Source organism: Mus pahari, chromosome 15 (assembly GCF_900095145.1).
Source record: "Mus pahari chromosome 15, PAHARI_EIJ_v1.1, whole genome shotgun sequence".
NCBI classification, from domain to species: domain Eukaryota; kingdom Metazoa; phylum Chordata; class Mammalia; order Rodentia; family Muridae; genus Mus; species Mus pahari.
The window spans coordinates 68,299,964-68,318,033 of NC_034604.1; the positions used below are offsets into that span (position 1 = coordinate 68,299,964).

At 43.9% G+C, this 18,070-nt stretch overlaps 1 protein-coding gene across 2 annotated transcripts in view; it reads left to right on the forward strand.

Moving 5' to 3' along the window:
- The window catches only part of Dym (dymeclin), a 265,401-nt gene that overhangs the window by 95,320 nt on the left and 152,011 nt on the right, over nt 1–18,070 (forward strand). For both annotated transcript variants that reach the window (XM_029546929.1, XM_021214259.2), the window contains exons 10-13: nt 1,683–1,861; nt 6,170–6,295; nt 8,749–8,862; nt 10,125–10,219. In XM_029546929.1, coding sequence (XP_029402789.1) covers nt 1,683–1,861; nt 6,170–6,295; nt 8,749–8,862; nt 10,125–10,219 — 514 coding nt within the window. The remainder of the gene's footprint in view (nt 1–1,682; nt 1,862–6,169; nt 6,296–8,748; nt 8,863–10,124; nt 10,220–18,070) is intronic.

Here is an 18,070-nt window from a genome sequence, read left to right on the forward strand (position 1 = left end):
CACAGTATTCTTAATTTCATGAAGACTGACCATTACAACTCCATCCTTGTCAGCTTGACACCTAAATACATGCGTTTCCAGCTGTATCCTTTCCCCTTTCCCCATTGACTCGTTGCCATCTCATAATGCACAATGCATTGAGTCTCCATAGTGTCTAACAATCCCAACACTATTTACAAGTCTACAGTTCAAATTCACAACTCACTGGAGACTCAAGACAGTCTCTCAGCTGTGAGCTCCTGTAAATTCAAAACCAAGTTGCGGACTCACAAGACAACATAAACCCCTGTAGCACTGTTCCTGGCCCCTGAGCTCTTTTGTGACACAGCTGGAAGGTTTGAGTGGCTCCGGCCTGGCAGCTGCAGGAAGTGCTGCCTGTCGTCTGGGCCACCTGCACTCTGATCCTGGAACTTTCCTTACCAGACCTCTGCAGTCCTCGTCTGCCCAACAAGCTGTGGTGTTCTAGCTTAATTCTGTTGCTGTAATAAAACACTCTGACCAAAACCAACAGGAGAGGATCTTCCCGGTCACAGTTCGTTACTAGAAAAGTCATGACAGGAACTGAGGCAGGAGCTGTGAAACCAGCATTGCATGCTACCTTGTCTCTGGCTCACTGGATCGCACACACACTTCCCAGGACCACCTGCTTCAGTATGGGGCCATCCACAGTGGGCGGAGCTTTCCCCGGAACAGTTAATAGCAAAGGCAGTTCCTACAGGCACAGAGGCCAATCTGATCTAGGCACCTCCTCCTTCTCCAGGTACTTTGCTCTCAGATGGCTCTGAGCTGCATTAAGTTGAGAGTTAAACCTAGTTAGGACATGGGATCCCTTACTGCAACTTAGATTTTACTGCAGCTTCATCCAGTGGCCTCTCAGTCACTCCCAATCGTGCGTGGCCTGGACGCTCTGGAACTGAGGTCAAGACTCCATGACCCTGTCAGTGGGATATTAACAGTGTGCCTAGGTTCTGCTGCCAGCTCAGGATAGAGCCTGGGCCTCTTGGACTACAGTTTCATCAGGCTTTGCGCTGATGCTAGGGAAACACTCCCCTCTCTGGTTGTATCTGAGCAGAGGACTCCTTTGCTAGTGTTCTCCTTTGCTAGTTTAGCCCTCAGGACAGCCTTCCTGTTGCCCAGGTGGAGAGCAGGCACTAAGGTCTTTAACAATTATACGTAATTTGTCCTCTGCACTCTTGTCTGAAACTTCAAGGGACTCACACACTTTCTTCCTGAAACTACATTTTTTCCTTACCTTTCCCTACATTTTTTTGCTCTCACTGTGGGCCTGCATGTATGTACTCACGGAATCCAGAAGGTATCTTGGAGCTGGACACACGTGGCTGGGAGCCACCTGAGCGCAGTGTAAGGAAGCAAACTCAGGTTCTCTGGAAGAGTAGTTTGAGTTTTAAACACCAAGCCTTCAATTTTCTTTTAAATAAAAGAGTTTTATGGTAGTTGCCTTAGCTTGTGTTTCATATGTTGATTTTTTTTCCTTTATTTTAAAACTAAGTCATATGTTGATGTTTTAGCTATTTTTCTTAAAAAGGGATCAATAGTTGTAGTCGGTGCTTCAACTGTGGTTTACAGTTTGAAGTGCCTTAACCATTATATGTAAATACACAACTCACAAAGTACTCATGTACTCTTTTTATATATTTTCATGCTGAATTTCTGTATTTCAGATAGCAGTCCGTTCCCATCATCAATTCCACATACCTTCCAGATTAACTTTAACAGTTTGTACACAGCCCTGTGTGAACAGCAGACATCTGATCAGGCAACACTGCTCCTGTATACTCTGCTCCACCAGAATGGCAATGTCAGGACGTACATGCTGGCCCGAACGGATATGGAAAATCTTGTAAGTATCAAGAGAAGCATGCCCCGTGTGTCTGAGATGTTACAGGGGGATGCTCAGAGTGCTCTCCTGGTGGCCGTTCAGATGGTGCTGGGGAGACTGATGGGAAATGTCCCCAGACTGAGGTAGACCTGAGCAAGCAGCCTAGGTCTGAGTGACAGAGCCTTTGTCCGTGTCGCCCAGGGCTCCACCTGACCAGGTTCTCCAAGCAGCATCCTCTGCACCCCTCAAGGACATCTGTATTTCTTCTTGTTCCTTCTAGCTGATGAGGGCTGTCCACTGCTCCGTTGGTCATGATTGCCACACAGCCCTGCTGACAGTGATGAGAGTCAGGGTGACTGTCCCAGCTTAGTTTCCCGAGGCTCCGTCCTCACAGCCTCCAAGCCTGTGCTTCTGAATGTCAGTACTGCACTGTTAAGTCATTTCAGGGCCCCTGGCCAGATACCACTTAAAGGTCCACTCAGTGAATACAGTCAGTTCCACAGTTTGTCTTGATGAACAGATCTCCTTTAGGCAGCCGTGGCTTTCCATGGAAGCTAATATTTCCCATCAGAGTTTCAGTAAAGGGAAAGGTAAGTTACCATTCTAGGGTGTATTTGAGACACTATGACCTCTCACTGACGCAAGATCATTGCTAAAGGAGCCAGCAGCTGGCTGACGGCAGCAGAGTGTCCCCTTAGCGCTGCAGATCCAACAAAGCACTGCCGGGCATTTGGTAGCTTCTTTATTGGTTTTAAATACTATGTAAGTGCTGAAGAAGCATAAAATATGAGCATATTTTATCACAGTGGCATTAAGGACAAAAGGTGTGATGAACTAAAACCTGACTCCACACCAGAAAGGAGTGGGAACCGTGGTAAAGTCCGCATCCTGAGCAGAGCTGTGGTTCCTAGTGGGCATGGGAAACACAGAGACAGTTGTGAGTGTGTGTGAGATGGATTCTGGGGGGATTTTGGCAATGAGCAGGAAGCCTGGGGCATGACTTGTGGGCTTCTGTGGTACAGATGTTGGCTTGTAAGACGAGGGAACAGCTGTCTCCAGGTTGAGAACACATACTGGTAAAAGGCTCCAATAGTGGTTCTCAACCTGTGGGTCACAACCCTTTGGGGGTGGAGTGATTCTTCCACAGGGATCACATGCCAGATATCCTGCATATCAGATATTTATGTTGCAATTCATACCAGAAAAATTATAGCTATGAAATAGCAATGAAATAATTTTATGGTTGGAGGAACTGTATTAAAGGGTCATGACATGAGGAGGATTGAGAACCATGGGGGTTTTAGGAGCATAAAGAAGGATTTTGATAATTTCCTAGCGTATGTCCTTATCTTTCCAGTTCTCTTTCTTCTGTAGTAAATATTGTTTGAGGCTGTTACCTGTATATATTGCTGCAAGTAGGAATTTACTCTGCCAATCTCATTTTTAAATAGTTCACAGCTCCTTTATTCTATAGACTCTGATATTCAGAAGTTGGTATTTCATTTCCACATATTTCTCAGATACTTTGTGTGTAGAGTTTTGTGAGAATGAGGCTAGATCTGCTATTCTTCAGTGTAGGCCCTACCTAGTGGCATATTTTGTGACTCCATTCTTATAAATTGTGTCTCTGATCACTAAGTGACTGTTACAGTCTGTCCTAGTAAGGGTGACCATTGCTGTGATGGAACACAATGACCAAAAGCAACTGGGGAGGAAAGGGTTATTTCACTTACCCTTCTAGGTGACAGTCCATCACCTAAGGAAGTCAGGACAGGAACTCAAACAGGTTAGGAACCTGGAGGCAGGAGCTGATACAGAGGCCATGGAGGGTGCTGCTTACCGGCTTGCTCCTCATGGCCTGCTTAACTTGCTTTCTTATAGAACCCAGGACCACTGGCTCTGGGGTCGTCTCACCCAGGATGGACTGGTCCCTCCCCCATCAATCACTAATTAAGAAGATGCCCTGTAGGCCTGCCTGCAGCTTCATCTTACGGAGGCATTTTCTCGATTGAGGCTTCCTCATCTCTGATGACTCTAGCTTTTGTCAAGATGATGTAAAATTAGCCAGCACAGGCCCGAGTCTGAAATGTCATCCAAGGGCTTACAGTCTAAACATACAGCAACTTGTCAGGGTATTTTCAAACTCCCATATCCTTTAGGAGGTGAAGCCTGACTGGTAGAAAGAAGTAGGTCCCAAGGCATGTGCTCCTGAGCCCTGTACCCAGCCCTGCTTGAGATCCCAGCTCTCTGTCCTCTGGTTTGTACCTTGTGATGTCGCTGCTGTGGTCTCCACCATGCCGTCCTTACAGTGGCATGTGAGATTCCCCTGGTTTGTACCTTGTGATGTCGCTGCTGTGGTCTCCACCATGCCGTCCTTACAGTGGCATGTGAGATTCCCCTGAAACCATGAGCCAAGCAGACTGTCTCTCCAGTGAGCTGACTCTCTGGTGTATTCTGTTTTGGTCACAGTGATAGGAAAGTAGCTGGGTGAGAGGGAAGGAGGAAGAGTGATCAGGGACTGTGAGCTAAAGGGCCTGAGGTAATTGAAATAATGAAAGCAGTCTAAAGTTAGTTGGTAATAGTTGCTCAGATTTGTTAATCTTAAAAACCATGTAATGATATCTTTTTTTTAAATGAAAGGATTGTGCAATATGTAAGTTTACTATCCCAATACAAATACTTAAAAGGAAGAATTGATGTTACTTTGGCATAGTCCTCTTGGATCCATCATCTCAAACTTTTTTTTATTTTTATTTATTTATTTTTAAAGATTTATTTATTATTATATGTGCGTACACTGTAGCTGACTTCAGACACACCAGAAGAGGGCGTTAGATCTCGTTACGGGTGGTTGTGAGCCACCATGTGGTTGCTGGGATTCGAACTCGGGACCCTTGGAAGAGCAGTCAGTGCTATTACCTGCTGAGCCATCTCGCCAGCCCCCATCTCAAACTTTTGTTTATTTTTAGAGGCAGGGGTTGGGAGGGTTGTTCAAGACAGAATTTCTTTGTGTAGCCTGGACTGTCCTAGAACTCAATTGGTAGAACAGCCTGGCCTCAGATTCAGAGATCTGTCTGTCTGTCTGTCTGTCCCCTCTGCCTCCTCTGCCTCTCTGCCTCTCTGCCTTTCTGCCTCTCTGCCTCTGCCTCTGCTTCCACCTGATGGGATTAAAGGTTGTGTACCACTACACCCTGTATATAGGCTCTTTTAACTTTTAAAAGATTTTTTAAAAACATATCTCTTTCTTCATGTGCATGTTCGTGTGTGTGTGTGTGTGTGTGTGTGTGTGTGTGTATACATGTGGGAGTGGGTGTCCTTGAAGGCCACAAGAAGGTTTTGGATCTCCAGGTCCTCTTGGATCGATGCACGGTGGTATATCTTAAAGCCTGTTAACATACTGTCCAGGGAGGTCAGGGTAGGAACTTAGGGCAGGAGCTGAGGTAGAGGTTTTGGAAGAGCTTACTCACTAGCCTTCTTTCCATAATTTGCTTAGCCTGTCATCTTAATATACTTGGGTACCCCAGCCGGAGGTTGGCACTTCCCACACTGAGCTGAGCCCTCCTTTGTTGATCATCAGTCAAGAGAATGCACCACAGGCTTGCCCACAGGCCTGTCAGGGGCGGTGGAGTGGGGAGGTATTTTCTCAGTCGAGGCTTCCTCTTCTAAAAGGTCTCTAGCATGTGTCAAGTTGATATAAAACTAGCCAGCACACTCTGTATGATGGTTTCATGTAATTTAACTATTTTGCCCATATACTTCTAGTGATGTTTATTCTAGTTAGTGAAGAATGAACGAATTAACTATGTGAAAGGCGTAATTAGAAATGAACTTGTGCATTTGTGAACAGGATCATAAGATAAGGTGTTTGATCAGAGTCACTGAAGACTGTCTCGGGGAACATGCTGAGAAAATGCACCGTGGGCTACGATAGTCTCTTGGCTACTTATGTGAAGCACAGTTTTGGGTTATTAGCATTAAAGTACAAATGGTAAGAAGCATACATATTAATGTACATTAAAATTTATTAGCAGCTAAGCTTTTCTGAGCAGCTCAATTATTTTCTTCCTTTTTAATTAGAGGGAGTTGATGTGATCTCTTAAAATCACCAAACTGAGCCTAAGTGGCCACTGGAAACTAGGTTTTCTTTAGCAGGACATCTGTAAAGGTGACTTTCTTGTTTGGTACCTTAGCTATGTGTGCAGAGAGTACATGCAGCCAAGCGGGTGTCTGTCCTTTTTATTTATGGAAACTGTATGGCCTTAATGCAAAGCATGTAGAATAACAGTGTAAAGTTCTCATAAGGTATTGAAATAGTATTTTATTTCCTAGGTCTTACCAATTCTTGAGATTCTGTATCATGTTGAGGAAAGAAACTCACACCATGTCTATATGGCCCTTATAATCCTGTTGATCCTTACAGAAGATGATGGCTTCAATCGGTCCATTCATGAAGTGGTAAGTCCCCGTGGCTGACGACAGGGGCAGAGCAGAGGGGCTTCTCTTCTAAGTGCACTTGCCTTGAGGTTTCACTCACTCTCCTTCTGCTGGGGTGTCTGGGAGGACTTGGAATAGAAATGGTGTTTTCTTCCAGTTCACAAACTAGTATGGTATTCTTTGCCCTCTTTTCCTTCTGGACAGCTATTAACCACTGTTAAAACTTATCAGATTGGTTCAGTAGTAATAGATAACTCATTGTTCTTTTCACATGTATATTATTCTCATTAGGATATGTCTGTTGTACATCATGCTGGGTTACATAGGATATTTCATATGAAAACACAATGTATTTTGAGCCTTTCCCTCATTGTTCTCCTAGGACAGTTTTACCTATGCTTTAATGTCACATGTAAGTCCACGATTTTATGTTTTTGAAATCTAGCAACCAGAAACAAGAGAAAACATGCTATTTATCTGAGATTTACTTCACTTAATACAATTATCTTCAGTCACATCCATTTTCCTAAAATGATGTCATTTTGTTCTTTTTATTGTTATTTTGGAACAGGGATTCATGTAACCCAAATTGGGGTTGAGCTATCTATGTTGGTAAGGCTGATCCTGACATTCTGGCCTCCCTGCTCTGCCTCCCTAATCTAATCCTGGGGATTCACAGGTGTGTATTAGCACGCCTCATTAACTTTGTTCCTAATGGCTGAAAAAAAAAAAAAAAACCTACATTTTCTTTATCCGTGTTTCTGACAGACATTTAGGTCAGGTCATTAACTTAGCACCTAAGAACAGTGCTGCTGTGAGCATGACAGGCATGTGTCTCTATGACACATTGGCTTGGAGTCCTTTGGATAAATACAGTCACATATCACACCTAGTTTTAGATTTTTTAAGAATTACCATATTGATTTCCAAAGCTGGGCTTAGTTTACATTTCCATAAGTCTCCTCTTTCCAAGAAAGTGTGCATGAACTTGAGGATAGGGGTTGGGCTTCCATGACAGCCACCTGTCCCCACGGAGCCATGTCCTCTGCCCTGTGCTCCCTCTGCCACAGCCTCAGCTTTTGTTACTGTGTTGTAAATGCTGGCCATTCTGACCTGGACAGAATCTCTTTGTTGTTTTGGCTTGCGTTCCTCTGATGACGAGTGAGGCTGGACAGTTTGTGCGTATTTTAGCTTTTCTTAGAATTATCTATTCACATCATCCGTCCATTTACTAATTGCATTGTTTGATTCCTTGTCATTTAGTAGTTTGAGTTCTGCCTATATTCTCAAAGTCAGTCTTCTGTGAGACGTCTGGATAGCAAAGACCTTCCACCCGTAGGCCGCCTCTTCACAGTCTTCTGTGAGACCTTCCTCCCGTAGGCCGCCTCTTCACTCGATGTTGACTTTCATGCACTGAAGTTTGTCACTTCCTGAGATTAGGATCTTTGTCATCTGTGATTACTTCCCGAGCAGCTGGAGCCCTGTTCGGGGAGTCCTTGCCTATTCCTGCATCTTGAAGTATTTTCCCTATTTCAGAGTTTTACATCTGATCTATTTGGACTTGATTTTTTTGTTCAGGGTGAAAAAAATGGGATCTAGTTTTATTTTCAACATATGGATATCCAGTTTTCTCAGCACCATTTGTTGAAGAAACTATATTTTCTCCAATGTCTATTTTTGATATCTTTGTGAGATATATAAATACCTATATATCATATTCTGTAAAGTTGTCTTATTTGTATTATTAGTGGGTTGGAAGAATTCTTTATATATTTTTGATCTTGTGCTTTTTTGCATTGTAGTCTGTTAATATAGTGAAATACACTGATGAATCTTTTCATTAATATTAAAGCAGTCTTCCCATTCCTGTGATAACACCATGATTAGTCATGATGTGTTAATTTGTAGTATGTGTCCATATACTGTTAGGTTAATCTTTGAGTTTTGTTATCTGTCTCCTAAGGAACTTGCATACTTTCTCTAAGATAACCTTTATTGCCTTGATACTTGCTGGCAGCTCTGACCAGCCGCGGGAGAACCCGGGGTCTCTCCTCAGATGCTGCCCTCCTGGTGCTCCTGCCCCTCCTGGTTGTCTGTAGAGGGCTCTACCTCTGGGAGGTTCTGCCTCTCAGCACCTACTCTTTTGCTTTCTAGTCACTGAGCTCTGTTTGTCTTTTCTGTTCCTTTTATCTGTGTGCTGGGTCTATTTCATACCATTTTCAATTTACATCTCTTTGTCTGCTAATGATTTCAGTAGATTTCCTCTTGATTTCTAGACCTTGTCTTTTCTCCTTCATCTATTTAAGAAAAGAGAAGGAAGTACATTCATACCATTTGCTTAGGAGAACTGAAGCTCTCAGCTCACCTTTTTATTGCATAACTTACCTTCAGAGCAAAATAAACTTACAGAAAATGGTAGATATACCCCTTTCCTAAGAGTCATTTTTTACTCAAACTTTTCTTCTTTATTACAGATATTAAAAAACATTACTTGGTATTCAGAAAGAGTCTTAACTGAAATTTCCCTGGGGAGCCTCCTAATTCTGGTGGTAATAAGAACCATCCAGTACAATATGACCAGGACTCGAGTAAGTACCCCACGGCTATTTCTCTGCCTTTGTGGAGTTAAGACCATATCGTAAAGCTTTAATCTCATGAAATGTGATTATGAAATACGCTAGAAAATTCAAATTTAATCTCATAGAATGTGCTAGAAAAATGTGGATCAGCACTTAGCATATTATGTGATTATATTGCAGTGTCTATCTTAATATTTAGTGGTTGTTCGATGTGCTATACTTTGCACGCAATGGGAAGCGAGCAGTAAGGTTGGAGCTGCTGCATGCATGCAATGGACTGAGGACTCTGCTTCGCCCTTTTAAAGCGACAACAAAATACCTAGAGATGAGAAGAAGGGAAAATACAAATTTAGATCAGGAAGAAAGTACAAGGGGCTGAGGCTGTTGCTCAACTGGCAGTGTAGCTGGCACACACCTGCTTGGGCTCCAACCACACCATCCCATAATCAAGGCCTTCCTCAGTTGTAGAATGGTTTGGTTTGGTTTGGTTTGGTTGCCGCAGGATCTTACTGTGTAGCTCTGGCTGGCCTGTACTGCCTCTGTAGGCCAAGCTGACCTTGACTCTGGTCCAACTGCTTCTTCTTCCCGAGTGCTGGGGCTAAAGGCTTGTGCCGTCATGCCTAGCATATATAGCAGATCTGAGGCCAGTGTAACTACATGAGAATCTGTCTTCAAAGAAAAACAAGCCCCTCTCCCAAAGTCCAAGAGAGCAAAACCTTGAAAAGTCGGGAAAAAAAGATGGAACTTTAGATTTAGCCAATAGAATTGTGCTACCAAGGAAAGTAGTGTGCAGACTCATAGGTTGTTACTGACCATTTCCAAGTACTTCTGTCCGTGGGGCTCGTGGGATAGATGTCCAGTGGTTTTTATTTTGAGATTGTAGGAGGTGGCTGTTTTAGGAGGGAGAAGTCCTTGTGTTCCGGGGAGACGGCAGCATGCACTCCCTTCTCCGTTACTGTGTGGTGGGAGGGTCTGGAGCAGCACGCCGCACAAGTATCACTGGTCCTGCTGCAGGCGGCTTCAGTGTTCACACCGTGGTGATGGCCATCTGGATTGTCCACCTGCCTGTCTGTTGCTTCCAAGGGAATTTGGAAACAATTTGACTTAGTGCTTTATAGATTGGGAACTAGAGAATATAGATCCTGGGCACTCTTCCAGCATTAGGGCAGTTGGGTGTATGTTGCTTTTAGTTAACTTTCCTTGAAGTCTGGAGAAGATGCGGTGTGTGTTTTAATCTTGCGGTGTGTGTTTTAATCTTGCTCTCTCCACAGGACAAGTACCTGCACACAAACTGCCTGGCGGCTTTAGCAAACATGTCAGCACAGTTCCGCTCCCTCCACCAGTATGCTGCCCAGAGGATCATCAGGTAAACACAGACCTGAAGCAGATACTCAGCTTTGCCTTCTGGGTGGTCTTTTAAGACAGGTCCTATGTTAGTGTCCTTTCCAAACACATGCAGAAACGACAGGATTTCCTCAGATTCTGACTGCTTTAAGAATACCCTGGTATGTTTTGTTTCCTGACATAGTTGTTGATCAGAGTTGACAGCATTCGTACTTGGTCCTTTCATGAACTAGAGTGTTAGGTCTCACTTTAGGTTATTTACTGGCTTTCCAGAGACATGCACACTCAAATGAAACCTCAACCACTGTGCTAAGTATTTTATAAAGCACCACTCTATACCTTCCTAGTTTTCTGTGTTTGTCTTTGAGGGTTTCACTTTTATTTTTGGTAGGGTTTTGAGCAAGTGTTGTACCACTGAACTGCCGCCTCCCACCAAGGATTCCCTCTGTGGCTGTTTAACTTTGTCATGATCTCCTGCCTCTGGCACAGCAGTCACTCCTGTTATCTACATAAATGTTATATTATTGTTTTGTACCTACAATTATAGGCCTGCAGAGGTGCATATTCCCTGGAGGCTCAGTGGGAGAGCCTGTTCTCCAGCTGTTAGAAGCACCTCGTTCCTTGCTTGTGCTCTCTGCCACCATCAGGAGTGGGTGGGTGATTGAGTCCCTGTCTGATCTCATCGCTCCAGACTCCTTTTTGTGGTACTCTCTTCCACTTAGACATTGCCTAGGCCCTACCTCACAAATCCAGTCCCCTTCCAGTCTTAATAACCTTACAGAACCATAACTGCATGCTTCTTTTGGTCAAGTACAGTAGCACATTAACGTTGTCTGAGGAGCTATGATTTGGCCTGCCCTGACATTTGTCACCAGGTTCTTTAAATGTAGGAAAGTTAATTATCAACTCTTAACTATCACCTGTGGGCTTTTCTTATACATACAGGTATTTTTATTTTTCCAGTATGCAGCTCAATGTTGTCTTAGCAGTTTTCGAGTAAAACGCGTATCATGGAATCTGTAATTTTCTTGCTTAATTCTTACTCTTAGGACAGTGCAGAATTTCTCTGACACTGGTGACTAGACCCGAGGCTTTGCTCAGCTTATACTTTGGTCCCACTGCTGTCACCGGCCCTTGTCTCTGGCCCTTGGGTTTTTTGGCATAGGGTCTCACCATGATCCCAGGCTGGCCTGGAATCCATCCACAGTCTTCTTGTCTTGGCGTCCTGAGTCCTGTAATTGCAGGCACGTGCCATCATTCCCGCAGCAGTTAGTTTGTTGTGTCAGACTGATACCGATCCCAGTTCCACTTGGCTCGTAAGTGCCAGTCTCGTATTCGACCCATGTGTCCACTTGCTGACCTGGGCTTATTTCTTATAATAATATTTCTTACTCATTCCCCAAGAATATCATACAGTGTATTTTGATCATCTTTATCCCTCTGCCCCATCTCTTTCCAGTTTGTCCTCCATCTCCCTACCCAGCCAACGTCATGGTCTCCCCCTCCTTTTGTAAAAACTTCATTGAGTTCAGTTTGTGCTGGCCAGTGACTCCTGGGTGTGGGGCCTGCCCTGGAGTGTGGTTGATACTGTGGAGTGTGTATCACACTATTACAGAAGAGTGGCTTTATCTCTCCTGGCCAGAGTTCCTCAGCTGGGACATGGGACTTTGTGGACTTTGTGACCATCTTTTCTTCTTCTGTGCTGGGATTTTTTTCTGGCTTGAGTTTGCACAGGTCTTGCATGTTTTCATAATATTGAGATCATACATGGATCTGCCTGGTTGTATCCAGAAAAATTTGTTTTTTTTTTTTTTTTTGAAGTCATTCACCTCTGACTCTTAAAATCCGTCTGCCCCCTCTTCTGTATAAGATCCCTGAGCTGGTGTGTGTGTGTGTGCGCGCGTGTGTGTAGGCATCCACTTAGGGCTGAGCACTCCAAAGCCTTTTATTCTCTGCACATTGATCAGTTGTGGGTCTCCAGGCTAATTGCCATCTACTGCAAGGAGATGCTTCTCTGGTGAGAGCTGGGCAGTGCATTGATCTATGGATGCGAAATAAGTCATTAGGAATCACTCTAATGCTGTATCCCTTAGGGGAATGAATGGCCATAGTAGGTTTCCCTCTAAGGCCATCTATCTAGCCATGGCCTTGTTAGCGCTGTTAGGCATGCTGACCTGGGCTCAATTTTGGTAACTACTCCAAATTAACTTCTATTCTTTATCTGTTTTCAGAATTGGGTGGAAATTATATTACATTGCCTCACAATAGAATTCACATCTGCTCTTTGTCCGTGTTACTGCATTAAGGTGGGAAGTAGTATGAGATTATCTAGTTAGCTGACTTTGTACTAACATGAGCTTTATTTCTTACCAAAAATATAATTGTCTCCTCATACCCCGGAGTCTTTCTGCTATTCTGAGTAGCCCTTAGTTTCCAAGAGTGAACTTGTACCCCTGGGTTTATTCTAGCATTGAAAGTTTAATGGTTCCTGCTGCTTTGTGGTCCTTTTCTGTCTGTGTACACGGAGTTTTGCAATGGCTTCAGATTGGTTTTCTTATAATGAATCTTTTTCTTTTTCTTTTTTTAAAAAAAGATTTATTATTATATCTAACTATACTGTAGCTGTCTTCAGATGTACCAGAAGAGGGTGTCAGATCTCATTACGGATGGTTATGAGCCACCATGTGGTTGCTGGGATTGGAACTCAAGACTTTTGGAAGAGCAGTCATTGCTCTTAACCATTGATCTATCTCTCCAGCCCATAATGAATATTTTCTAAGGCCTGTCCCATATGCAAATTCCAAATGAAATAGTTCATAACTTAAGTTCTGGTAGTGTGTTTTAGATAAAGTTAAAAATTTTCCTAGATGTAATAGTTAGAAAAACATTACCAATAAAGGCAGTATGCCCAGTTTTTTTATAGTCCCCAAAATAGAAAACAAACCAAGATAAGGAATATAGGTTGAATCTGTGATGTGGGAGTGTTTAGATACTGGTGAATGATGCTTACTTTACGATACTAGATTTTCATTTAGCAGTATGTGAATGAGGAATTGTGTTAAGTAATGTAAGGTATATCAGAACTAGTGATAAGGATCCTGCCCTCAAATAACTTGTAACTCAGCAGCAGACGTAAGGAATCTGTCCTTGTATATGTACGGTATAAAGAGCTTACATAGATAAAAATGCTGTAGCAAAGTAGAATTCTTAGTGTGGGGAGATGTGGTTGGTCATAGAACAGTGAGAAGACATCACATGAAGAGATGAGGCAGGGTGATGAGAGCAGATGTTAGATACTGAAGCCCAGGAACGCATCAGTGACAGCCACCAGGGGGAGGGGAGGGTCACAGTGAGAAAGGATCACATGAGAGCCAGCAGTCCCAGTCCCAGGAGAGAAAGAGAACAGGTGAATGATAAGGTGAAGGGTAAGAGAGAATGTGCTCAACAAACAGTGTAGACTTGTATTAACAGGTCCTTATACAGCCCAGCACTGTGCGAGGATATAGCAGTGAAAAAAAAAACTGCCAATAAATTTACACAGTTGGTTCAGTTGGCATGCTGTGGACATACACAGGGTTAAAAGCAAGAAGTAAAATGAGCTGGGGGTGGGGGGAGGGCCTCAAATGTTCACTATATCAGTGAAGGAATGAGTTGTAGATGGGACGTAGACAAAAAAACTATGGCTTCATAGAGTGACCTTCACTCAGTGATCATGTTGGAACAGGCAGATTGTAGCCAGTTCCCAGTGCTGCTGCTGCTGCTGCTGCTGCTGCTTCCTGTCTAAGCTCTGTATCTGAGTGGCTGCTCTGGACAGAGCATCCTGGTGATGTAGGAAGGAGCTCATTCTGCAAAACTCAGCCCCATCTTCAGATGCTTTGTCTGCACAGTGAAGTCTGAGTCTGGAAACCGAGATTTATTCTCTAAGAAAATAATAGTCTTGAATTTGGAGGCCAGCCTTTTGTAATTTGAGAGAACTCGTTTTCTACCAAATGTTTGTATCTAGGGTTTGATTGCAAGGCATGGGAAGGACTGTGAAGCCATAATAGCTATGCAGAGTCCAGGGAGTTGGATAGCCATCCTGCTAATAATTCCCTGTGAGAAACTTCATGAATGTATTCTAAATTCTCTTTTAGGAAAAGTCTATACAACTTTATATATGCCAGCTGTAAAACTCAGAGGAGCCAATATTTTATGTGACCTTCAACAAGATACTAGAGTCACATGTTGCTATGAGAGGATTTTAATGAAACTTAAAATCTTCTTAGTTGCACATAAACATAAGGAACAATTTTTTTGTTGTGCCAAATTTGTTCATATTTAACAACAGTAACCCCCCCACACACATATTCTTAGTACCCTAGAGAAATCATAAGCAGATGTGATGTGTGTTTTGATTAACTTTACAAATTCTTCAGAATGTCTGATAGGAGCATCTAATTAGTGTGCTCATTATTTGAGGTGAGTGATTTGTTTGTATAGTAGTAAGTTATGTGTAAGGCATTATATGGAAAAACAAACAAAAGAGACTGCATGCATTGCAGTTGTTTATTTCCTGACTTTAAGAATTACCTTTAGCCTGGCATGGTGCTGCACCCATTTGATCCTAGTAGTCAAGAGACAGACATAAGTAGATCTTTGTGAGTTCAAGTCCAGCGTGGTCTATGAAGCAAGTTCCAGGACAGACAGGGGTCTGTAGAGAGACTCTGTCTTAGAAAACCAAAAACCAACCAACCAAAACTAAACCAAAAGTGTCCCCTGTGTCTGACATCCACCAGTTCCTGTTTCCACACCACGGATTACTAGGCATTTCCCTTCAGTATCTCATCCTGTCTTCACCTTTTCTCCAGGAAGCCGCCTACTGGACGTTCATACTGGGAAATACCTATTGATTTGTTTATAGTCAAGATCTGTCTCCATTGTACTGTCAGTGCAGTGTAGTGTAACAGAAACTAGAGCCAACTGCCCAGGGTTCGGATATCGGCCCCAAAACTTACCAGTTGTGGAAGATCTTTAACTTCTCTCTGTAGCACGTCCCCCCAACTGTAAGATGCCGTGACAATAGTGACTGTTAGAATCGGAATCCTGGGCAGGTGTCTGACTCCCGCGGTTGCCACCTTGCCAGGTCTGTGTGTTCTCCTGGCCTGAAACAAGCAAAAGTGAAAGAGAAAAACAGATCAGGATGGGGTTTCTGGAAGTCCATCCTGGGAGGAGAGAGAGCATGCGGCCTACCTTCAGGAGGCCGACGTGAGTGTATGCTTTAATGGAGGAGGTGTTAGGACAAGGTGAAGTCTGCAGTCATTAGTTTTGCCTAAGTGACATCTGGTTGATTTTTTTTTTTCCTCAATTGAAAATTCTGTGGGTGGCTCGTAAGAAGCTCTTATTGCTTGAGAGGACAACCCATTATCCATGAGTTTGTCCCTGGTTGAGGATGTTCTCAGTAGGAGCAGGCATGTCTGCGAGGCTCTGCTGTTTGGAAATCCAAGCTGACTTGCAGGTTTTGCACAGTGTCTGGAGACCTTTGGGCCCTCTTTGGGTCTGGAAGAGATTATTGTAAAAAACAATAATAAGGGTGCCTTAGTTAAGCTGGGCATGGTGGCCCATGCCTTTAATCCCAGTACTCAGGAGGCGGAGGCAGATAGATTTCTGTTAATTACAGGCCAGTCTGGTCTACAGAGTGAGTTTCAAGCCAGCCGGGGCTACATATAAAGAAACCCAATCCAGTCTCAAAAAAACAAAACAAAATAAAAAACAAACAAATAAACAAAAAACAAAACAAAATTTAAAAGCTGCCTCAGTTACCTTTCTCCCCATCTCCACTCTAGACGAGGGGCAAACTTAGGAAGGAAGCACTTTCAGACTGAGTCTGCTTGGATGGTTAATGTTTGCGTGCAGAGGAAAGCTGGACTCTGCCCAGAGTTTTAAGACAAAGAAGCAATAACAAAAGGAAGATGTGGATATGAAATTTTTATCTTGCTGCTAGTTGTCCTGCAGACCCCAAGAAGGGATTGATGCCATTTCTAAGTCTCTAACTCCCCCTTCTGTTTGAGCATCTCAGGGAAGTGGGTTTCGGCCATTTGGCCGTGGGATAGAGCAATAAGTGGGAAGGTAGCAGGTCCAAGTGCTTGAAACAGGCAAAGGAAACAGGGCCAGCCACTGAAACCCGAGAGCAGCGTGCATGCCGTCAGAGACCCACAGCAGCAGCATGCAGTTAGACAGACTGTGCGGCGTTTCTGACCTTCTGACATCGCAGTGTGACGCTGTCATGCATGTTGTTCACTCTTGACAGATGTGTAATCAACAGTTTTGTGCTGGTTTCTCAGCTGCATGTGGCCTCTGGGCCCCAGGTGGGCCATGTCTCAGAGGTCTTGTCCAGGCCACAGGTAGGCCACATCTCAGAGGTCTTGTCCAAGCCCCAGGTGGGCCATGTCTCAGAGGTCTTGTCCAGGCCACAGGTAGGCCACGTCTCAGAGGTCTTGTCCAGGTGCCTGGTGAGAAAGGACTTTGCTCTCTGCTTTAACCCCATTCTTCCGGCTTTTGTCACCTTTGCAAGAGATCAGCTTTGTGCCACAGGCTGTCCTTGAACTTGCTGTGTGGCCTGCCTGGGGTGACTTGATCCTAAGTTCATTCTCTTTCAGCCTCTCAAGTGCCCTGGTATCTTCTGATATCCAGTATTTCCTGAAATGATGCGAATGAAGATGCCGTTGGATGTAGGTAGAGGTTTGTGATAGTAACAGTTTATTTTAGTGGGTAGATCTTAGCGAGCTCCTGTGACGGACTCTAGAGCTCTAGCCATCGTAAAAGTGCAGGATTTGCCAAGTTCCAGCAGTACATGTGATCTGACTTTTTAATAGAGAATTAACCTGTTCTTCCCCAATGCCTGGGCACAGACAGACTCCAGATTCTGCCTTGCTGCGGTCTCCGCTGATCCTCGTTTGATCTTGGCAGAGCATTAGCCAAGGAAGGAAGGAAGGAGAAATGTTTGTCTTAGAAACCTGGCTTCCTGCGCGTCTTGTGGCAGTGGTACTTTGAAGGTAGAGAAGTTTTTCAGGGAACTTTGGCTCGGCTTGCCTTTCAGTTTAGTCTTCTTAAGAAGTTACATTAGGAGCATTTACAGTTCCCAGTTGGAAATTTCTAAGCTTTTAATTGAACTGTGACTGTGTAGAGAGTTGCTGTATCATACAGCAGCGTCCTGGCAGGCTTGATGGGACACGCGAAAACTTCGTAATTGATTTAAATTGCAGTTTAGATGGCTGGCACAACCAGAATGTTTGCTTTTAAAACAGGACATTTACCTGAATCTGCTTTCTTGTGAGTAGAGACCTTTTTGGACAGCCTTGCCACGTGGGAAATGAACCATTAAAATAGCATGCTCAGAGCTCTGTACACTGTAACACTGCGTGGTAGAGGTGCATGGTCTACATCCCTTAGTCATGGATTATCAAGCACCAAGTCCTGTCTCCTACTCTAAGGATCAGGGATTTTATTTTTGCCCTACTTTTAAACCAAGAAGATGACCTGTCGTAGTTTTGTGGCAGTCTGATGATCTCTTTTCATATTTATTATAAATGATTGTCACTAAAGTAGTAGGGGTGAGTGTCCTCATACTGTCGTCTCGCTCTCCATGCCTCTGGTGGGTAAGAGCTGCACGCGCAGTGTGTTGTATTCCAGGACTGGAGCCCTGAGCGTGAGACTCCATGGAAGACAGCAGCCCTGCTTCACTTCTGTTGCTGTGACAGGAACACCCCGACAAGAAGCGGCTTAGAAGTGAATGGGGAGCCTTTAGCTCAGTTCCAGCTTACAGTCTGTCGTGGGGAAGTCAAGGCAGCAGGAACTTAGCATCGCTAGTCAGGAAGGAGGAGGAAGGAGGTGTGCA